Source organism: Paramormyrops kingsleyae, chromosome 14 (genome assembly GCF_048594095.1).
Source record: "Paramormyrops kingsleyae isolate MSU_618 chromosome 14, PKINGS_0.4, whole genome shotgun sequence".
NCBI lineage: Eukaryota > Metazoa > Chordata > Actinopteri > Osteoglossiformes > Mormyridae > Paramormyrops > Paramormyrops kingsleyae.
This window is the reverse complement of record NC_132810.1, coordinates 22,320,643-22,343,381: the sequence shown is the minus strand read 5'-3', so window position 1 is coordinate 22,343,381 and position 22,739 is coordinate 22,320,643. Positions and strand designations below refer to the sequence as shown.

General features: G+C 39.7%; 2 protein-coding genes and 1 long non-coding RNA gene across 7 annotated transcripts; 2 read left to right on the top strand and 1 right to left on the bottom strand.

Moving 5' to 3' along the window:
- The first annotated feature begins 254 nt into the window (after positions 1-254).
- On the top strand, positions 255-2,544 carry LOC111857945 (uncharacterized). Its single transcript, XR_002841470.2, has 2 exons — positions 255-388; positions 770-2,544. It is a non-coding gene; the product is annotated as an uncharacterized lncRNA (long non-coding RNA).
- Positions 2,545-4,432: 1,888 nt separating this feature from the next.
- Positions 4,433-10,410, bottom strand: znf513b (zinc finger protein 513b). Of its 2 annotated transcripts, none has more exons than XM_023839223.2 (5): positions 10,089-10,410; positions 9,579-9,716; positions 7,642-7,764; positions 6,112-6,840; positions 4,433-5,372 (listed from the first exon to the last, which is right to left on the bottom strand). In XM_023839223.2, exons 2-5 carry the CDS (start codon positions 9,616-9,618, stop codon positions 4,621-4,623), a joined length of 1,644 nt encoding a protein of 547 aa, XP_023694991.1. In that variant the 5' UTR covers positions 9,619-9,716; positions 10,089-10,410; the 3' UTR covers positions 4,433-4,620. The 2 variants fall into 2 exon arrangements, with proteins under 2 accessions (XP_023694991.1, XP_023694990.1); XM_023839222.2 differs by having other exon boundaries at positions 9,579-9,709.
- A 54-nt stretch (positions 10,411-10,464) lies between these two features.
- On the top strand, positions 10,465-22,233 carry gckr (glucokinase (hexokinase 4) regulator). Of its 4 annotated transcripts, none has more exons than XM_023839219.2 (20): positions 10,465-10,878; positions 11,067-11,138; positions 11,341-11,496; positions 11,757-11,825; positions 12,124-12,192; positions 12,401-12,474; positions 12,571-12,637; positions 12,743-12,796; positions 13,301-13,395; positions 13,739-13,844; positions 14,112-14,230; positions 15,095-15,193; positions 15,370-15,467; positions 15,751-15,827; positions 15,915-16,011; positions 16,147-16,244; positions 16,365-16,448; positions 17,958-18,095; positions 18,838-18,972; positions 19,308-22,233. In XM_023839219.2, exons 2-20 carry the CDS (start codon positions 11,124-11,126, stop codon positions 19,431-19,433), a joined length of 1,776 nt encoding a protein of 591 aa, XP_023694987.1. In that variant the 5' UTR covers positions 10,465-10,878; positions 11,067-11,123; the 3' UTR covers positions 19,434-22,233. The 4 variants fall into 4 exon arrangements, with proteins under 4 accessions (XP_023694987.1, XP_023694985.1, XP_023694988.1 ...); XM_023839217.2 differs by having other exon boundaries at positions 17,955-18,095; XM_023839220.2 differs by lacking the exons at positions 10,465-10,878; positions 11,067-11,138 and having other exon boundaries at positions 11,438-11,496; positions 11,979-12,192; positions 17,955-18,095.
- Positions 22,234-22,739: the final 506 nt, after the last annotated feature.

The window sequence follows — 22,739 nt, the reverse complement described above, 5'->3', positions numbered from 1 at the left end:
AACAGCTGAGAGGTGTGATTTGAGAGGCTGGCTTCCCCTGTCACCAGACTGATTGGGCAGGACAGGAGGTGCAGGAGAGGCCTGGGGCTTCTAAGCGACACCGACAGGTGGGCAGCCGTTGCGGAGGAGGCGGCCCGGGGGATAGATAAGGACAGGGTGTGAGGCCTGGCCTGGATACCGTCCAGGAGCAGTTACACTGACGGGAGCAGCGACCCTGGAGAAGGAGAGCAAGGAGGGAGAGAACAGGCAACATAAACCAGGCCAGTAGGCAATTCCTGAAGTGTTCCCTTAAAACCCAGCAAATCCAGAAAAGGGCATCGCCTCGGTGAGACCATCACTGCCTTTCTGAAATTTTTCTGCTATTATAGAAATGTCAGTACTTGAGCAGGTGAGATTGTTTTTACAGTGCAGCAATGAAATTAGCTGAATATAACACCAAAATGTTTAATTAAAATCCTGACAATTTATTATTGTGCATGTTTATCTAAATATAATAATTTGTTGTATTATTTCTTTAGAAATCAGCTGCCTGCTACTATAACCTGATTTAATAAATGTCAATAGAATGCACAATTAAAGTACTTAATCACCAGGAAACTTGACGGCATTCAAATATCGAGTAATACTTCTTATTTTATATATATAACAAATAAATAACAACAGTTCTTTGCACTGATATTGTACTGTTGTGATATGTCATATTAATGTTGAAACGGTGCCAAAAGCAAGTCTTCTTGTGCAAAAATCATGTTTTATTATCTATCTACAGCAGAATCATCCCTCAAAAGGATATTTAAGATTCCCAGCCTTTAAAGGTTAGGAGGCCAACTTGGTTCTTCCAGCAAACATAGTACAAGTGAGAGGTTTGCCTTAATCTCGGAAAATGCCTACCTGCCTTCGATCTCTTGTCCATTATATTGTCACAGCGCAGAACGACAAGAAAGACATTTTCTGACATTAAATGTATGAATGCAATCTTTGGCACCAGTAAGGTTCATGGGATTGAGTGTGCATGTTCATCAATTTATTTTGGAAGCAAGATGTAGTATATTGTTTTAACTATATAGGACATGCTTTTTTAAATACTCAATCAAACACATAAACATGGACTTTGAATTATAAATTAAAGCAATAATACATGTAAAAATTACATTAAACTGTGACCAGATAACTAGTTGCCACTAAGTTTTGACATTATGGATTTTATTTCACTATGACCTGCTCTGATAATGTCGTACGCATCTCTTGGGATTAAGTGGCATTGAAATAGGACATTGTGTCCAGTTGTTACCCTCTAAGATGACACACTTCCTTATGTCCCCATATATACAAATCAAATATGGAATGTAAGGAAGTGTGTGGTTTCGGGGGGATTTTTCCTTCAGGGAAGTTGTAACGCATTATATATGACCTCAGACTCTGCATTGACTCCATATTGATATGACACCTAACTTAACTGATAAAGGCCAATATGGATAATGGACTCATTGATGGACTTTGTCTTCATTCTTAATCCAAGCAAATACCTCCCTTTTAGCAAGCATGGGGGGGGGGGGGCAATTGAGCTTGGACCCCAGCGGTATTTTTTATCCTTACTTGGGAGTTTTTGTTGCCTCACCTCTGTTTTCTTCTTTATTTAATTTCTTTCCTTCCTTTTTCCCGTTCTGTATCTCTCTCTAATGATGTTTTATGTATCACAACACGTCCATGTAGAGCGCTTTGGGACAACTCTGTTGTGAAAGGCACTATATAGAAATAAATTGAATTGAATAATCAGTAATTAAGATGGGATAAAATGAAGTTATATTAATGATGCAGACTTGTTGGTAATTCCTGTCATTAATTGTGCTGTCCCACAAGAGCCCAGAGAAAATGAAGCGTAATATGAAACTATGCTGTTAGTTGGAAACATGTCAAATATGCTGTTCTAATGTTTGATGACATTTGTAAAGTGAACCCTGATCAAAGCGCTTTTATGGAATGCGGGCTTGCAGGTTGTATAAGGAAATGACTTTGTCAGTGTCCACTGTCAAAATTCAAACCAATCACAAGCTGGCAGCTTTGAATGATCTGTTCAGGAATTCTGGGTAAAGAAATGTAGATGATGCAAACTATAAAACATAAGAGTAGGCAGTCAAAATGATGAGTTCTAGTGATTTCAGATCGGTGCAGTGATTTTAATGCATTACAGCCTGAACCAAAGGCTTCTATTATCAAAGTCTCGGAAGCAGCACGTCTTGCTCTGGCTGGTAAAACGGAACCAAGTCGGACGTTTCTGTGAGGTTTGGTCCCCTTCAACCAGCTACTGCGGCGTGACGTCTTCTAACGAGGCAGGCTCTGACATTTCAGCAAGACTGCAGCCACAAACGAGCAGGTAAATGATTCTGAATGGGGCTTTCAACACCACAAAATGGTGTTAATAGCCTGTGGAAAAACCTGAAAGATCTGACTACTGTGTAGCCTTGCTGATTGCCGCTTTTGGCTTTTTTTTATTCACAAGTAATTTTTCTCATATTTTTAAATAAAGTCAATTCTAGAAGATGGTCTCACTTTTGTATTACCTTCTGTTACCACTAATCCATTCAATATAAAGTATAAATTAGTAAAGTATAAAAAAGTAAACATTGTTAATTGCACAAGACTGGAATCGCCCTGTCTCTTCCTGTTTACCTGAAGTCAGAGGGTATCTCTACTGCCCTCTAGTGACTCAGGCAGCCTAACACAGCAAGACTAGTGACTCCTTTAAAACCTGATCGTTCAAAGTTACTACCGTTAATCATGAACACTTCGTGAGGTGAATTAGGGATGTGGTTGTGCTTTGTATGTCCTCCCATTGCTTTCTCTTCCTCCACAATTCCAAGGACAGAATTGCAGGTGAAGAAATTGTTGCTTTGATATTTGTATAAGAAGCCTGTGACAGACCTCCGCCCTGCCACACTGCATTTCCCACAGTTCTCCCCAAATCATTCGATCGTGGATGGAGAAGTCTTCAATGAAATCACCCTTTTATTTACCTGTGCAACAATGTAAATTTTAAAACTCAAACCATATTCATAATCACTAAGCATTGGAAGATCCCCTTCATTTTAGGAATATTGCCAATGCAAAAGGCCACACCAAAGGAATTTGCCAAGCTGGCTAGCACACAAAAGAAACTTAATACACCATATCTGATGGCTAATAAGCTGGACAGATATGATTGTTGGCTTGTTATTAAGATCAGTAGAGCAAAACTTCTTAAATTAAAATCACAGTATGGCTCTATTATCTTGGTGTGAACATTAATTAATTCATAATTAATTACCAAGGCCTAATGAAAGAGCTTTAACTGGCCAAACAGTTGCATGTGGTCCCTTGTGAAAGTTGTGCAAAACAAAAGAACAAGCAATTATGGCTTTTTAATATTCAGCGTTAACAGATCAGGTTATTTTACTCTCATTTTAACATTAATTACTGGATGGCGGCTGGCACGCAATTAATCACGGTACTATTTTCCGCGGTCCTCAAATTTCGCCATGTAACATGTGGGCTCAGAGCTATCGAACAGGCTACAGCTGCAGCTCGAAATTCCTTGAATGTCTCCTCTTGCATGTTCCGAGATGCGAAACGCCCTCGACGGTGCTTTTTAAACCACCTAAAATTCGCACGCCAGCATGACTAGCAGGAACCTGATAACCAGGCATTACTGAAGGTGTCCAGTCATAACACAAACACTTCAAAGTTCACAAGCTTTGTTATTACCTTAAATAACTCCAATGCCCACCCCCAAAGAAGTCAAAGCATTTAAGGATGTGCAGTATCCATTTTCCTGCCAGATAAATTAAACATAAAAATTATACATTCAGAGCACACAGTAACACCTCTTCATAGATGCAATATATATATAAAAAAAAAATCACAAAATTAAGGGCACTTCTCACTTGAATATACAGTTCACAGTGCTTTGTATATTAACATGTCTTTGTGCTTCAGTCTATAGACTGGACAAAATAAAGTGTTCAGAGAACTGATGCAAGATGGCCAAAAATCACCTTTCAAGAAGGAGGGGAAAATGTTTTTTAAACAGAAATACAAGTTTGGGGCGAAAAAAATCTATCATTTTGACACACCCATATTTATTTTGACTTCCTTTTTTTGTTCAAGGAGAAAAGGACCATTTCACAGTAAGTAATGCACACCAATCAAAAAAGCATGATCGTTAATTCACACGTGCTCCTGTGCACGCACGCACACACAGACACAGGCATACACACACACACAGACACACACATACATACAGCCAGTTCCGCAAGCCCCCCTCCAACACCTTTCTGTATGGGTGCAGAAGGGGGCTTCAGTAACCCCTGAATCAGTGCAGCATTTTGTAGTGGCACCAGGAAAAAAAAAAAATAGAAACCTATAACAGCCCCCACCCACCTCATAAACCCCCCCCCCCCCATCCCAAAAGGCAACAGAACGATCTGATCATTGTCTCCAATCTGTGTGCATAATTTCCACATAGCAGCCACTGGAAATCCGAACTATACTGCAACGACGACGAATAAAGTAAACGACAAAACGAAATGCTGGTAGCACTGACGTGGCGGGGAGGAGTCCGCTTCTCGCTCCCCCACGGACGCCCTACGTCTCCTCCTCGTCCTCCGGTAGCCGCACCTTAATCCAGCCGTCGGCCGAGTGCCCGTGCTTCTTCTGGTGCCGTTTGTAGTTGTCCCAGTGGCCGGTGGTGTAGGCGCACTGCTGACACTTGAAGGGCTTCTCGCCCGTGTGCCTCAGCATGTGCCGCTTGAGGTTCATGCTCTGGTTGCAGCTGTAGTTGCACACTGCGCACTTGAAAGGCTTGGCGCCCGAGTGGATGCGCTCGTGACGCTTGAGGTTGGCCAGGTTGCCGCAGGCATAGTCGCAGAGGTGGCACTTGTAGGGCTTCTCGCCCGTGTGCACGCGGTGGTGCCGTTTGAGGTTGTCGAAGTGCGCCGAGGCGTAGTCACACTCGGGGCACTTGTAGGGCTTTTCGCCGCTGTGCGTCTTCATGTGCCGGGCCAGGTGGTTGGGGTACTGCGTGATGAAGGGGCAGGAGGCGCAGGAGAACGCCTTGTCGGCCTTCTCGCCGGGGCTGTCGGGCGGCTCCTTGGACAGCATCTCCAGGGCGCACTTGCTGCACACCCGGCCTGAGGCCCCGTCCTCGTCGTCCAGGACCAGGCCGCAGAGGCGGCAGGTAAACGGGAAGAGCAGTTCGGGGAGGGTGTCTGACTCCTCCCCGGCGCCCTCGCTGTCCAGCGGGCTGCCCGTCTGCCGGTCAGCTTTCAGGCTCCCGTAGCCCTGGAGGAAATCTGCATCACCGCTCTCGTGCAGCGTCAAGTCCGACACCACCATGTCTGTCCAAAATCGGGAAAAGAAAATGGAAACCAATGTTGACTCACTAACTCCAGTTATGATTCCTTCAAGTGGCTGCAGATAAATTATTCTTCATAGGGAAAGGAAAGTTTTTGAGTTATTTCAGGACATTTCAATTACATTTGCCACACACACACACACACACACACGCACACACACACACACACAAAAACATTTTTGTTTACTCCGACTCAACTAGTGGTGGAAGAAACGATACTTCAATACCTGCTGCATGCAGGACTACCATCATCCCCCAGTCAAAGTTTCCAATAATACATTATGTTATTTTATCAAATCTTATTGGTTGCAAACCGCAAAGTGACAGACAGCAATTGGTAGCTGCACCCAATGTGCTTTTAAAGGCAGTTTTTACATTGATTTCTAATAACAACCACTTTGCTTTCATTGGTCTGTAACTCATCTCTACTCCACCCCACTGCAGGAGTAATTTCAGAGTAAATGCAGATGTGAAACTAAGCGAGCATGTTTGTAAAAGGGAAGCTGTCCTTACCAGTTTAAAATAAATGCCCCCCTCACTGAAAATGAACTTTATCATTAGCAAGAGTTAGTAGTTATCAATATTAGCAAACATTATACTGCTCATCACAAAACCTGGACAACGCAGATCCTCAGATTACATAACCCATATATAATCTGTGTAACCTGTGAAGACCATACTGTAGATACAATGTGTAAAAAGTCTTAAAAATGGCTGGTTACCTTCAGCTGTGTGACTGGAAACCTCCGCCTTATGACCCATCACATGCCGTTTGAGGCTGAGGCTGTTGCTGGCTTTATAGTCACACTGGCCGCACTGGTTGGACTTGTCCTGTGTGTGCATGCGCTGGTGCCTCTTCAGGTTGCCCAGTGAGTTGCAGGCAAAGACGCAGTGCTCGCATTTGTAGGGCTTCTCGCCGGTGTGCGTGCGGACGTGCCGCTGCAGGTTGACCAGCTGGGCAGAGGCGTAGGTGCAGTGCGGACACTGGTACGGCTTCTCGCCGTTGTGGGTCTTCATGTGCCTCTTCAGGTGGTTGGAGTAGCGCGAGGTGAAGCTGCAGAGCTGGCAGGAGTGCACCTTCGGGGGGCCACCGCCCCCACCTGCGTCGCTGCCGTTCAGCCGGCACTCCTGCTCGCCATCCTGCATGTCGCCCACTGAGCACGTCTCCTGCCTGGGACTGTTACCATCCACCGCCTTGCCCCCTTCGCCACACTGCAGGCAGCAGGGTCCTGACAGACCCAGCCCCGCAGCCAGGGGGTCGGCAAGCAGCTCGCCGCAATGCCTGCAGGAGAGGTATGATGGAAATGACGGGTCCCCACCTCCTTCCTCCCGCTCGCTCTCCGTGTCGCGAGGATCCTCCGCATCGCTCTCCATGCTGAGCCGGTTGTAGCTGGAACAGTCCTCATCACTCAGGGAATACCCCGGGATCCCGATCTCGCCAGCCACAGAGTCTACATAAGAAACAAGATGCGTTTTGCTAAGTACATCCCACTGGGATCACGTTAATCAACAAACCAAAATTTGCCTTTTTACTGAACACAGCGTTAATGCTGTTTGGTACTAATATCATGTTGCGATACCAAGACTGAAAAACAGCTACAATTCCATCATTTATGCAAATTTCAATATTTGATGAAGATTATGCTGTACGTCTCCTTTGCACACATCAAAAAGCACTAGGAAGTTACGTCACGCAGTGGACATGCAGAATCTAGCTTTGCGGGTAGATACAGTCACACTCATTTCACGTATCTCTACATAGCTACATAGGTGGAAGATGGAAACTGTAATTTGCCCGATGACAACCACTGGCTGATAAGTAGGGCAGTGGTAACGATATGGTGTTATTCTGGTTTGAAACCAAACATGACGGGTGAACCTACTGACCCAAGATCCCCAGTATGCAAATGCTGCTATAAGGGGGAAATGTCTAACCTGGCAAAGCATCCGACTCTCTCTTACCCTGATTTGTACAAGGCAGTGTTTCCCAGTCCATTACTCACAGAGCCGCAGACAGTCCACGTTTTTGCAAAAATGTGGACTGTCAGCAGGTCCCTGAGAACCAGATTGGGAAACACTGTGGTACTGGAAAAGCGGTTAGACAAAAGACGATGGATATATGGTTTGCACAATTCACACTTCTTGCCATGTGATGATACTTAATACTTCAGGATTTTTTTTTTAAGTTCTGGGGACAAAGACACACAACAGGGCACATGGCCCACGTTCATTACAGCATGAGAAATACTCACCTTTCTCAAAGCCAATAATCTTATAGTCATTGTCTCCAAACTCTAGACCTTGCCCAAGGAGGAAGTCACTCTCCAAAACAAGGCTGCCGGGGTTATCCACAGTGACGCCATCTTCAGAATCCACTGCGACATAAGGGGGGGGGGGGGCTTTATTATTCAAAGCTTCAGGGCTGATATTAAGTAGTACGTCTCCCATAATGCACATGTTGACATTTGTGCAAACTCACGTACGTCTTTTCGCCCTTTACTGAAAGTGCTGCGGTACATTTCCGGTACATTTTTGCCAAATGTGCTGTTTGTTAATTAGTATCTAATAAGTTTAAAGCAAATCACTCAAATAGCACTAGATCTGTTTAAGACTAACTAGAGTCTATACAAATACTAAAGAAATTTTAGTTTCCAGAATATGAACTTGGTCCAGACATACGAGGCCGGCTCTTGAAAAACTGCTGGGCACACGGCTGTGGGGCTAACACACAGTTTACCTTCTCACTTTTCTTAGTTTCAGAATAATTTAAATTCAATACAAATGAAATTGCGGGCGCTAACAGAATCAGAAGCAATTACTACATTTACGTCAACACATGTTGCACATTTCTGTTTCAAAGTGCGTCTGTTTATTCTGGATATTTATAATCTGCCTGACAGAAGATCTCAGCCCAGGTCATGTGAACGGATGTAGTCAGTTGCGGCAATTGTGGTAGCATCAGGAAACCTCAAGCCCAGGAGAAAATGCAGTACACGGTAGCTCTTTCATTCTACCCCCGGATTATGTAACGTTCAAGCAAACGGCTTTTGTTGCATGCCTGGCACAAGAAGCATACTCAAGATATTTCAAACACCGCCACCATGCATACTGGATATATATATATATAAACAAAACAGGACTAATTGCTAACTATAACCACCATGCAATTTTTATAATTTAGACCATAATGAGAAAAAGCCAAGACTGACACTCCAGGAACTAGTGTGTTCATAAAGACAGTCACTCCCAAATAATTTAACTAGCAGTCCCTTCACCCAATAATTTGTGAGTCTGAATGACTCATATCTCATAGCATTCAGTGACTGTCGTGGCATTCAATAATTCACTATTGGGAGCATCATGAAACCTAAAGGTTGATTGGCTTAAGTTCCAAGAGGGGCACAGCTGTTGTACCCTTAGAAGACGCATGTGACAAATTAGTAAATTAGTTCTGCTGCTAATTCATTTTAATTAGAACTGGTCAAATCCACTCTACAAGTTGCATGAACCACACAAACTACCCAGAACCAGTTTGGTAAATGATTGAAGAGGATGGATTTTGAGCACATGGACAAAGGAGAAAGAAGGGGCTGGCCAAGGGACATAAGCAAGATGGGGGGGGGGGTCATGGGTAACGTCAAGTTCCCTGGCAGCTGTTGCTAGGGGGGCAGGGAGCAGTTTAACTGAAAGATAGGGAGGAAGGATGGGGGCAAAGAGGAAAAGGAAGGAAGGGGGACGTTTACAGGATTTCTCTTCAGCCTAGGATTGCATTTAGATTGAAAACTCATGAGATAATATAGGTTTACATATAACAGAATATGGTAAAAAGAAGTGGTTCACTTGGTGAATGTAAATGGAACCATTCAAAAATCAGAAATATTACAAATATCACAGTCTCAAATTACTTAAGATTTTTGTTACATTCTCACATAACCCTTTGGATCTCCCACTTTCTAAAACTAGAACCCATTTCAAAACAAATTCACTTCATTACTTACGAAGTCCTACCATCTGAAGAGAGAGACAGTAGTTAATAAACAGAATCATCACGACCTCCAAAATGAAATGCGCTTCGAATGTTATGAAAAACATAAGCAAACCATTCATAGCTGTGACAAGGCTGCAAATAACACTGATAGACCCGCTTTCAGTTTATATAGGCGGACGAAGCTGAAAGTACCGGACTTACATTTTACAGGCTGTGGATTCGATTGTTTTCTTCTGGGCATTTTCCCCTTCTCCGGTGGGCTTTTCTCTCGCAGTCTCCTTTGAAAGACTTAAAACTATCGCCTCATTCTTTTAAATGGCCACTGTATCTTCCTTTTTCCTCCGGCAGACACAAGATAACAGAATCAGAAACATCTAACCTAGTCTTCAGGCCAGTTCCACACTGGAAATCGGTCTACGGAGCTCGTTCATCTATCAAGCTCTAACAACTTAAGTAAACAGTTACATAAAATGACAGAAAGCATTACAGGTTACCTACGAGGTAAATACAGCTACAAAGCAGCAGCTTTTTACGCTTAAGAGTCGTTCTTGTTTTGCTAGCTTGCCGACCATGTAACGTTAGCTAGCTGAGTAACCTCTGACTGACTTGACTAGCAAAGAGTCCATGGAAAAAAAATCATAGCATCTATTTTGGCAGCCGTGACATCGATCATTAGCTGACAGACAAAAATAGCTATCGGCATGTACCTACCTACTTAGCAAGCCATATATACATATATTTTAGAAAGAACTAGCAAACCAGTTATGCCATGGGCAAAGCCGGTTTTCCGTTTGCTTCCTAGCTGACTAGCTAGCCAGATAGCTAGCTAGCCGCTGTCTTTACACTTGGCGTTTTGGCGAACATGTCTTTATTTTAGGCAAACGGCATGCTTCCTGACCACTTTATCCCTGTTTTAGCAGGAAGCTGAAAATGTTTGTCTTATGTCTGAATGATGCAACTGACTTAATTAACTTCCATTGTATACATTCCTTATTTTTTATCAAGTATCTTCCGTTATTTAGACACTTCCGCACTTTGTGATCGACTTCCGGTCTGTTATCGTGACGTTTTTAAATGCTTTTAAATTCCTCTTGGTATTTGTAGTTTTTTAGCTCATCATTTATCCGTTATTAATAATTCTAATGTAATTTTTATAACTTTTATAGTACGAGTCCATGTAGCTAATGTACGCTTTTCAAATAAGTATTGGTTTCTTTACAAACCCAATTGCAGGGCAGGGTTGTGAAGGCACTACATGAGCATACGCTCAGAATGGCTTTATATCAAATAAAGGAAAACGGGACACATTTCATATATGTCACTGTAGTTGTTATGATACACTCACTAGCTTATCAGTATTTGAACTTTGCAGAGCCCGGAAGGAGATGAAAATATTAAGCTCCTTCGGCGATGTAGTTTTTCTCCCGCAGTTTAAAGACAAATTGTCTAGGCGACAACAACTGAACTTAAGCTTGCATATATGTCCTGCGGCATCAGAAGAGTGAGTTTATGGAGGCAATTATGTTAACGACGGTTAAAATAAGTCAAAGTACACTCTGGACTTTGGCTTTTTTGCGGAGTATTCCAGCATTATTTGATTACTGAAGCGCAAGTTAACTGGCCTGAGAAATTCAGTTCAGTGTAAGTGACGGTATGTGTAATTTGTAAACACGGGCTTATGTATTACAGTGATTTCATGAGTCAGTGATTGTCACTCAGGGACAGCAGTACGAACAATCTGACCAGATGGAAACGTGGATTGTAAGTAAAAGAATTAACTAATTTCTGCTGTGTTTCACATGTTGTTGTTTCAGTTGTTTTCAGTGTCATCTTAATCCATCGCATCCTGCTGTTTCATTAACTATAGCGCAGGGTTTTTTTCCTCGCAAAGGAAATACGTTGAGTTAGTTACACAGAGTCATCCTTTGCAACAATAATATATTGCCAATGAATGTCATTTCAGACCGCTGGGTATGAACCTTCCCTGCCCGTCACGGAAAAATCAAACCCTCTAACCAGAGATATTGATAAAGCAGATGCGAAGCACATTGTACACTTGCTAAAAAATTGCGATGCAGAAATATTTAAAAAAGAATGGGATGCACATGGAAGCTACCAGGTGAGGTTTTATTCATCTTTGTTTCATTTAACAGCAAGGTACTCGATCCTTAAAAGAATCAGAAGTAGCTAATTGGACCGCATTGCCGCCTATTACACAATGAAAAACTTTGTGTAGTCTGTTTGAAGTGGCCACATTGAATTGCCGTTAGTGTGGCTGTGAGGAATGAGCATCTTGTTTGGCGTGTTTGTTTGCCTTGGGCCCATTGGCCAAGTTCTGCTGTCAATATTTTTTATTTGTTTGTTTGTTTTTGCAAACAGACCCTATCCAGTGAATCAGTCATTCAGAAAATGGTTCATCTGGCAAAGAAGGTTGAAGAAATTTTGAAGGTAATAAGGTTATTTCACACCACTTGCCGTCACGTGCCATTAATTTCTTGGACATTGTAGGTCAATTTGGGACAAACTAAATTAGCTCATTAATTATTTAGATCTTGTTTAAGAGACAGATTCATGTGTCCTAACATACAGTTTATTCAACAGATAATTCCAATAAAATGGTTCCAGGTCAGGAGAGAGAATCATTTTATATAGGCTGTTGAACAAAGCAGAAAAGAAATGCCTAACCAAGTGAAACAGCCAGACATTCATTGATTGTTGTTTTTTAATGAGGACTTCATATTGCCAGGACCCAGAAGAAAGCCTCATCGTTATGAGTGGTTGTGGGACTTCTGGTCGTCTTGCCTTTCTGCTGGCGGTAACCATTATTTGTTCATTTTAGCTGAATGTATTAAACTGGGAAATTACTGATGTTGTCTTAACGCAAAGCTGGAATTTTGGAATAAGCTCAAGAAAGTCAAAATCATTGGCATAAGTATTTGCGTTAAAAAAATTAAATCTCTGCTGTTGCTCAAACACATTGGTGTTTACATTTTTATATTAGCCTATTTGATTCCCACATTCAGACATCCTTCAATGGATTACTAAAGGAATTGCAGCATGATCAGATTTATTATTACATCATAGCTGGTGGAGACAAGTGAGTATTGTATTGTCCACTTAAGTTGCTATGAAAAGACTCTGATAAGCTTTAACAATTTCTGGATTTTATAAATGAGATAAATGATCCTTTAAGGGCCCTTCTGACATCCCAGGAATCTACCGAGGACAGTCCACAGAGAGGGGCGGAAATGCTGAGAATGGTATGCACATTAAACACGAATAAGGACGGAAGGCTTTGTGAAATTTCTGTGTGTATTTTTTATTATTGTAATGTAATTGAGTTTATTTTGTCCCTTCTGCTCTAGGCATGTGAGGGAAAGAAACGTGTGCTTTTTATTGGAATATCCTGTGGTCTCTCGGTAGGAATCAAATTAACTTATTTTCTTGTAACATAACAAATAGTAGTCACACTAAACTCTTACATGTAAACTTTATTAATCCTTGCATACACATCTTCAGTGTGACTTAGCTAATTGTCAATTTAACACCTATTACACAATTTCCCAATTACCATTACCGACTGTTAAATAATAGCATATTGTGAGTCCCTCTTTATTGTTTTAAGTTCTCAACATGTACAAGGAATTTGTTTTTATATGTTTTGGTGCTCGGGCTAAAAATAACACTGAAATGTCTTGCTAGCTTCTGTTATTATTTTGTTGTAAGTTGTTATAATGAATATTTACTTATAGGTCTAAAATATTGCCCTGTACTGATTTTATATAGTTAAGCTTTAATAAGCTTGCTAGCAAAAGAAAGCATTGTCAATAGCAATTGTTTTCCACTTCCTATTATACATGATCAAAACAGTTATGCATCATTGTAATACTATGACAAGTGTCTTTTTCTCTCACACTGTGAAGGCGCCATTTGTTGCTGGACAGATAGATTTCTGTATGCATAACATGAATGTCTTCACCCCTGTGGTGATAGGATTTAATCCTGTGAAAATGGCCAGGTGAGGCATCCACATTATTTTTGTAAGGGAAAAATCATCAGGCTGACAATATGGTGATAAATCTTTGTATAATTACTGTTTGCTTAAAACTAGTGATTGTATGACAAAACCCAGGCAATGTAAGTATCTGTTTTGTTGTGTGTATGAGAAAGACAGAGATGTATTATGAATTAATGCAAAATTCAACACAAGCAGTATACTACTCAATTAATAAGGCGCTACATTGCCATTATGTGTATAGCTTTGGAATTTGTGCAGTATCTTTTTTTCAAAAGTAGTCATTTAAAAAGATACCAAAATATTAGACGAGCTCCATGATTACTCTGAGTTCATTTCCTTACAGGAATGAGCCAATTTGTGGTTGGCCTTTGACTTTCAGGCGAGTCTTAAAGAGGATGGAGGAGCTGCAGAAATCCAATGAGGCCTTCATCATTAACCCTGTCCTTGGGGTATGTCTGTGTTCGCTATCGGCATTGTCTTATAATTCACATTAAAATCTCATTAAAAACAGCCAGTTTCATCTATTTGTAGTTTTTCAGGATGGTGCCAATGTTACCTGTGGTGTGGTGTGTGTATAGAGTAATGTGAGTATATGAAAGAGAGGCTTTGAAATGTATAGTGAGGGATGTTACATTGCATTTTGAAATTGTGAGCACTAAGTGTGTGTAAATTATTCTTCATATTCATAAATATTCACAAATCTGATTTCCCTGTAGCCTGAAGCCATTAGTGGATCTTCAAGGTTAAAAGGTGGAAGTGCAACAAAAATAGTATTGGAGACTATTTTCTTGGCTGGACATGAAGCTTTTTTCAGCAGCAAGAATATTACAGTTCAGTAAGTTTTTGTTGAATTCTAAGAAACGTTCCTAGGACACTACCTTGATCAGCCATAACGTTAAAACCACCTGCCCATTATTGTGGGTCTGGCAGACTGGCTAGCCTTCCCTCCCCACGTGAGCCTGGGCTGCCCATGACCCCATCGCTGGTTCACCGGTTGGCCTTCCTTGGACCCCTCTTTGTAGGTACTGACCACTGCATACCGGGAAGATCCCACAAGACCTGCCGTTTTGGAGATACTCTGACCCAGTCATCTAGCTATCACAATTTGGCCCTTGTCAAAGTCACTCAGATCCTTAACTTGCCCATTTTTCCTGCTTCCAACACATGAAGGTGTGAGCTGACTGTTCACTTACCTAATATATAATGGACCTCTTCGCAGGTGCCATTGTAACAAGATAATCAGTGTTTTTCACTTTCCCTGTCAGTGGTTTTAATGTTATGGCTGATCAGTGTATATACTGTACAGAATTTCCCCGGATGTTTTTCTAGCTTTGCACATACTAGATTGGTTTGTCCATCTGAAGCATGACAGGTTTTTCTATATTTTTTCCTACCCATATAACATTTAATTTAATTTTAAATGCCACAGGCACCCCTCGTCATTTTGCATATCAAGATTGTGCCGAGATTTTTCAGTGGACCACATTAAGAAACAGCTGGGGTCTTTTTCTGCTCTTCATAATACATGATACAGAAGTATAAGTTTCTCTTGTGCAGATAACTGCAACAAGGGGCCCCATCCTTAAAAATACTAAATATCTTTTGGTTTAATATATAATAAATGGGTCATATTTTTCTGAGACTCTGCTTTCAGTTATTAAGAACAGTCTTATATATGCATAACTTAACTACTTAACAGGCATATCCTGAACTGGATGGAAATTTATAAAGACGTACATACAGTAACGTACTCTCAGAGTGACAAGATTGCATTCCTGGTTCAACAAGTTGGTGAAAGGTATGGTGTTGTGCTTGCCTATTGTTTTTCAAGGTTACGGAGCTGTTCCCTGTTTTTCTAAGGCTATAACAGGAACACTGAAATGAGTAAAAAATGTTAATTGTAAATATTAAGTGTTTGTTCTCTCAACACATTGTAATACATACTGCATAATTTACAGTGTTATTTTTCGATAGCCTGCAGCAAAGCGGACACGTCTATTACGTAGGATGGAGTTCTTTGGGTGTAATGGGTGTTATCGACGCAAGTGAATGTATTCCAACATTCGGTGCAGGTACTTTTGTGGTTTTTACCATTCTGTAAAATGTTATGTAACATTAATGATTTGGCAAATTGCTCAATTAATTAAATGATTAAAATGACAATAGCTTAATTATATTGTTTTCCACTACTTTTTATGACATTTTTTTACCATCAATAACACTGATAATTTAATTTGCTGATGTTGTTATAATAATGATGATAATAATAGTAGTAGTAGTAGTAATAATAATAATAATTATTATTAGTAGTAGTAGTGGAAGCATTATTCATTTCATTTTCTATAATATTCTCAGATATTGAAGATGTTCGTGGATTCATCTGGAAGGGTTATGATGAACTGAAAAACAATGAAGGGGACTTATCCTCAGTGGTAAAATGTTTTACTCATACTTTTCCAGTAAGCTGATGTATGCATTTCTATTTTGTGATGGTTTTGTGAAATGTTCATAATCATTAGGGTCCAGCATTCCGCATTGGCCACGTGGATTTTGTAAACGACATTTTACCACACGTGAGCAAATCGGACATCATAATCTTTTTGTTTGCACTTGACGGTAAGTCAGCTTTTGTGTTAAATCATTTGTTTGATAGAAGCGCAATATTGTAACTTTGTAAAGGACATTTAATATTTTAGGTCTATTTTATGTTAATATGTATGTATTATTGAAATTGTAATTTCATTTCTTCAGATGACCTTCGTGATATTGAAACACTGGCCAATCAGACAAAACTAAAAACCTCAAACCTGCACGCTGTTTACCATGCTTACCCAGAATGCAGTTTTCCGGTTGGTTGCATCACTAGTGTTTTCTTTTTCATTTTTGTAAATAATATGACGAATAATGAGTAAGAGAAAGATGCTGCCTGAAAATGCTGGCGGTATAATGCAACATCTTTTTCATTTTAGATTGACCTCAAAAAGGTGTTTTCATCAGTACTGAGTGTTGCCTGGCCTGCTGTGCCTCTTGTGAGTGAAGGTTACCATATCAAGGTAGTACTTCTTCAGTAGCCTAATTATATTTCTGTAGGTGATAAATCCTTCATTTTTTGTTTAGGAACTATGTACATGAAATTTAGGGGGATCTAGGCTTTCTCTACAAAGATTGCAGGGATTTCACATTTTTTTTCCAGCATTCATTTGATTCGTTACCTTTTAAGGGCTAATTTTGCCCCATTTTCAGGATAATGTCTTGCAAGTTACAGATGCTAGATTGGATTACATGTTTTCGACGTGCTTCCCATGCATGATCACTTGTATCAAAGGAATATCCAGAAGACTTCGATCAAACATCTGGGAAGGGTTACAATATATCATGTTGTCTAAATGCATAATGGGACAAGTAGTGAACCTTTCCATTAGTGATCATTCTGCCATAAACAAAGTGTTTAAATGCATCAAACCGATTTATTATGCATTGAGTCAGCCCATAACTTTCTGGTACTGTGATAGACTGATCAAGAACAATCAAGAACCGTTTGGATGATGTCATTGTTGCTAATAGCTAACCAGCTATTGAGTGTAAGGAAGTGATTGTTTTTTTACACTGAGCTACTGAGCTATTGATCTAATAATCAATTTTGTGAATTATCTAGCATTTGATTGAGGAGATTTGAAAGTTCTGTGTTAAAATTGTGGAAACATACAGAAAAATAAGGTTCAGTGTTGATTTGGCCATCTCTTTTGAATTAAGTTGACTTTCATAAAAAGTAGAAATACAATGTGGTCTTTATTTATATTCTACTACCCTAGTCTGTTGTAATGTGTGCTCACCAAAGAAGCAGACTGTAAGGAAGGAAGTAAAATTTATTTATAAACCACCTTTCACAGACAAGAGGTCACACAGTGCTGCACCCCACTATAACACTTAGAAATACCATCAAGAAAATACAAAACTGAGGAAAATTAAAATAAAAAAGACTGCACCCCTTCACCGTCTCATGAATGGCCAAAACAATGCTGATGGCTAGACTGAAAGCTGGTCTGGTTTCCAGCTGTTAGGTGTTTTTTTATGACTCTAAATTGCTCATCTTGTATCACCGTGTGTGTACGTCACTAAGTAGATAAATGTAAATGTACGTCCCCTTCGTCACAGACTCTTATACAGGCTGACACGCCTTTTCTTCTGTGAATCGCATGCAAGAAAAGAATGGTGAAGTCACAACAGTATGACTTTATTATTTTTCATTTAAAAATAGCTATTAATAAGATCATAAAGGCAAAGACAAAAATAAAAATAAAATTAGGGCTAAATGATACATACATGATTGTATGTTACACTCCCCATATTATAATGCAATGCATGTCCAATTTTTCCTGACTAGGTAATCCTCAGATTCCTGATTTAAGATTTTTTTTTTTCCTCATTCCACCAATCACAAGTTAAACGCGGGCTAAGTGCATTCCTCTTAGTACTGTAAAAAAACTGCTTGTAAAGATAATTGTTTAAAAACATAGCTGTGAAGATGCTATGCAACACATTTTTATCCTCTTCTGCAGCAGGAACTGTCTACCAAATGGATTCTGAATGCCATCAGCACAGGCGGTCACATCTTAAAGGGAAAGATTTACTGCAACTACATGTTGGATTTAAAAGTCACTAATACCAAGCTTTTTAAAAGAGCTGTGAATATATTACAGGTAATGTGTATAAAAAATTAACCACCAAAATCATTCCTTGACACATACAGTACCAGTCAAAAGTTTGAACACACCTATCCATAGAAAGGTTTATCTGTATTCTTGTCTACATTTTAGAATAATTATAAATGCATCAAAATGATAAAATATAGTGTCTGGAATTCTGCACTGACCGAAAAAGCATTAAGCAAAAAAAATAATTTGTGTGGGGGGGGCAGCTCTGTGGGTTGGGACTCGGAAGGTTACTGGTTCAAATCCTGAGGTCAGCAGAGTCCTTAATGAGCACTAGAGTAAGGCCCTTAACCCCAGTTGCTCCAGGGACTGGCTGACCCTGCGTTCTCCGCCACGCCAGTTTTTGATGTCCCTGGTTGCCTCCTTGGATGCTCTTCCAGCTGTCCTGAAAGAATTCCCACGTATATGCTGAGCATGCCTTCACTCTCTGGTCAAACTCCTCCAGGCGGATTGGCATGTCCAAACTTTTGACTGGTGCTGTATGCGGTGAATTAAAACAGTATTTTAAAACAGTAAGCTGATTCTTATCACAATGCTCAGGTCTTCGTAATAAAAGTGTCAATTAATTAATTAATTAATTATTAATTTAATTAATCAATTAATTAATTCAATTATTCTGTTGCACTTGAATGGAAAGTCTTATTTGTGTATGTCTTCTTCACTTCAGTTTTCTGTTGCCTCCTTTGGTGGCAGCCCCCTCTCTGACATACTTATTTTGTTTCATCGGCAGAAGTTTACCCGGTGCTCATACTCGGAGAGCCTCAAAGCTCTTCTCCAAGCCATCTATGATGTGGAGGAGCTAACAGGCGCTATGACTGATGCAGACGTCATAGAGCACACCATAGCAGCTAGCACAAGGACAAGGGTAAAGAAAAAGCTCATTGTATGCAATACCGAAGAACACGCTTTTGTAGATATTTCAGCTAATTCGCATTTCAGCAGAAGAACATGCGATTAAACCAGCCTTAAGTGTCTCGTGGTTTATGTTTCTTTATACCTAGTGTGACAGGAGCAGATGAGAGTTAAAATTCAACTACTGTGTGATGTTTGTGATATTTATGTAAAAACCAATCAAGTAAGTTTCCAGAAATGTATTTATCTGTGTTAAAAAGATTAGAAACACTGAAAAATTAAACAAAGTTCAGTTGATCCTGCAGGAGTGTGAATGGTGGATAGCTGACCTCAATTACTGCTTTGTAGGTTCTCCCGACAGCACTGGTGATACTGATCCGACGCTGCTCCATCTCTGAAGCCAAATCCAGGCTAGATGCTCATCCTGTGATCAGGGAGGCCGTGGAGGCCTGTCTCGCAGCCTCACAGGACTAGATTCCTGCCAAGAAAAAAAATAGCAATGGTAAACTTTGTGCAACCAAAATAACACGGTTATATCCTTCTGAACCAAGCCGAGTACCAGATAAAACAAGAGATCCGGCAATAAGCTTAAAAATATGAAGTTCTGTGGAGATACATGATGGTTAATAGGTACATAAGAACATAATAAATTTACAAATGAGAGGAGGCCATTCGGCCCATCAAGCTTTTTTGGGGAGAACTTAACTAATAGCTCAGAGTTGTTAAAATCTTATCTAGCTCTGATTTAAAGGAACCCAGGGTTTTAGCTTGCGCTACACTTGCAGGAAGACTATTCCATACTCTAACTACACGCTGTGTAAAGAAGTGCTTCCTCAAATTCGTTTTAAAATGTTCTCCCACTAATTTCCACTTGTGGCCATGAGTTCTAGTATTTAAACTAATACTGAAATAGCCATGTAGCTGAACAGCATCCAGAACTATTAGAATGTTAAATTACCTGGATCATGTCCCCCCTTAGTCTCCTTTGCTCGAGGCTAAACAGCTCTTAACTAATAGCTCAGAGTTGTTAAAATCTTATCTAGCTCTGATTTAAAGGAACCCAGGGTTTTAGCTTGCGCTACACTTGCAGGAAGACTATTCCATACTCTAACTACACGCTGTGTAAAGAAGTGCTTCCTCAAATTCGTTTTAAAATGTTCTCCCACTAATTTCCACTTGTGGCCATGAGTTCTAGTATTTAAACTAATACTGAAATAGCCATGTAGCTGAACAGCATCCAGAACTATTAGAATGTTAAATTACCTGGATCATGTCCCCCCTTAGTCTCCTTTGCTCGAGGCTAAACAGATTCAGCTCAGCTAACCTCTCCTCATAAGACATTCCTCTAAGACCAGGAATCATTCTCGTAGCCCTCTGTTGCACCTTTTCTAAGGCAGCAATGTCCTTCTTAAGGTATGGTGACCAAACCTGCACACAATATTCTAGGTGGGGTCTTACCACCTTGGTGTCGTCTACAAATGCTATTGGTCATAGACGATGCTGTATTCATACTAAATGGTAGTAAGTTACTCATGTTCACTACTGTGAACACCCGTGTAAAATAATCATTAAACTCATTTACTATATCAATTTCATTTTCAGTTATAAGGTCCATACTATCCTGATTTCAGCTTCTAGAGCTCTTTAGGAGTTAAAATATTTTAAGAAACTTTTATTGTCATCCTTAGCTTCCAATGCAATTTTTCTTTCCACATTCCTCTTAGACAGTCTAATGTTTTTTTTTTTTTTTTACTCGACCTGTAGACCTAGATACTCCTGCTTAATTTTGAAATCATTAGTCATTTTCCAATTGTGGAACAGAGCCCTTTTCCTCCTGACTTTATTCTTAATTTCCGTAGTAAACCACCTTGGTTGTAGTTTCCTAGATTTAGTTTTGCTGGAAACAGGTATGAAGTCCGACTGCACTTGCAACAATGTGCTTTTAAAAAATTCCCATGCTATTTAACTCCATCGTGTTTACAGTTTCTAGTTTCAGTCTCATACCATTAAAGTTAGCCTTCCTAACATTGTATACTTTTATTTTGGACTTTGCTCTTCGAACACTAAAATTAACCTCGAATTTAACCATGTTATGATCACTGCCGTCTACAGGTACAGCATAGAAGTTTAAATAAAAACACACCGGTGACCAAAGGCTAGCTAATTCAAATCCCACAAGGGAGCCACTTGTCTGCTTTAGCAGGGTGTTTAACCTGATCCGCTTGAGTAAAACAGTAGGCAGTACAATTGCATGCATGGGGCTGTATGTATGTTAATTTTGGTAAAAAGCTTATCCTAAAAATGTTAAGTGCCTTGACCATGTTCTGCAAGAGTGGTTATAAAAAATGGTTGGATGTAAATCCTAAACTGGGGCTTATTTGTATTATTTTATCAGTTCCCACCAAATCTGCATCTAGCTGTGTGGTTTTATGAGTTACTATTTCTTTAGTACTCCAGTAGCAGCTAAATTCATGCTAGCATTTTTCTGAACAAGAGTGAGTTTTTACTGAAATACTGCAAATGCTGCAAAATGACTTGAAACGTGTATCGTGTTGCCATCCCTTGATTTTGTTGGTTTTAAAGATTACTGCAGATTTCTTAACGATTAAAAACAGTTGTTTAATTTTAATACTGTTTTACCCTGTGAAAGCTAGTCAATTTTGTTTATTTTTTAGACATCTGTGTCAAGTTGCAGCTGCACTTATATTCATCATAAATGTGTTTTATCATAGCAGCACTAAATCATTCATATAACAAACAACAGGACTAATACCCCCCCCCCCCGTTAGTAATACAATAAGCAATGGAATGAGGAACTAATAACAGTAAGCATGTTGTTTTTATTGTAAGTAGTAACACTTCCTTGTTTTTTATATGGTTGGATTATCATTGTGCAGTACTTTACTGACATTCTGTCCAGTATATCAATTCTTACTCAGTTCCTTCTTTAGTCATTTTTACCTGGTGACAAAACACATTTTCTCATGCACATACGTATTACAGCATTGCCTCATGAATCTTGGAATATCCCCGTCTGTGTTACTCTGGAGTGATGCAGTTTTGTTGCACATGCTTCAGTTACTTTCTTTATTCTTAAAAAATATTGTTTGGCCCAGATGGTGTTTGTAAGAGAGAACATGAATGACTGCAATTACCTGGCGTACCACCCAGAATGTGTGTTTTCTGGAATTTTCTTTGCGTCACAGCAACTAACTGCCATAATATTTGTGACCATGCACCTTTTGTCACTAAATAAAACTCATTGTTTCTTAAATACTGTATCATCAAATGTGGTTCTTAACATATTGGCTGTAATATTTTGTTTACTGTGAAACCCATGGTTTCAGTATTCCTGTAATGGATTTTAGTTTACTACACACACCTTGACAGAGACTTCAGCAAATTAATTCTTATTCTGAATGGGTGTTATACTCTGAGATTCTATATATGAAAAAATAAGCTATTGGGTTCTTATAATTAAAAAAATGGTTGTTTAATAGCACTTTTTAGTTTACATTGGTACGAGGTTTTTTCTTACTGTCCTGGGGCAACTGTAACCACATACATTATTAATCCCTGAGGAAATTATTTTGATTGATTGATTGATTAAAACACCACCAGTTACCACAGTGAAGAAAATCATTGGTATTGTGATGTTTCTTTGTTTCTAATTCAGAGAGATGGATACGTAGTTATGGGAAATGGATTGGCAGATATAAGGTTACTGTAATCTTAAATATATTTTACAATAAATATTTTTCATGGGAAATTTTTCTTTTT

Excerpts from the sequence above, each read along its gene's own strand:
- znf513b (XM_023839223.2), bottom strand. The coding sequence starts at position 9,618 with ATGCCCAGAAGAAAACAATCGAATCCACAGCCTGTAAAAT. Across the intron at positions 7,765-9,578 it reads GAATCCACAGCCTGTAAAAT|TGGATTCTGAAGATGGCGTC; the intron begins GTAAGTCCGGTA and ends CTTATGTCGCAG. Across the intron at positions 6,841-7,641 it reads GATTATTGGCTTTGAGAAAG|ACTCTGTGGCTGGCGAGATC; the intron begins GTGAGTATTTCT and ends TTTCTTATGTAG.
- gckr (XM_023839217.2), top strand. Across the intron at positions 11,497-11,756 it reads ATGCACATGGAAGCTACCAG|ACCCTATCCAGTGAATCAGT; the intron begins GTGAGGTTTTAT and ends TTTTGCAAACAG. Across the intron at positions 12,797-13,300 it reads GAATATCCTGTGGTCTCTCG|GCGCCATTTGTTGCTGGACA; the intron begins GTAGGAATCAAA and ends CACACTGTGAAG.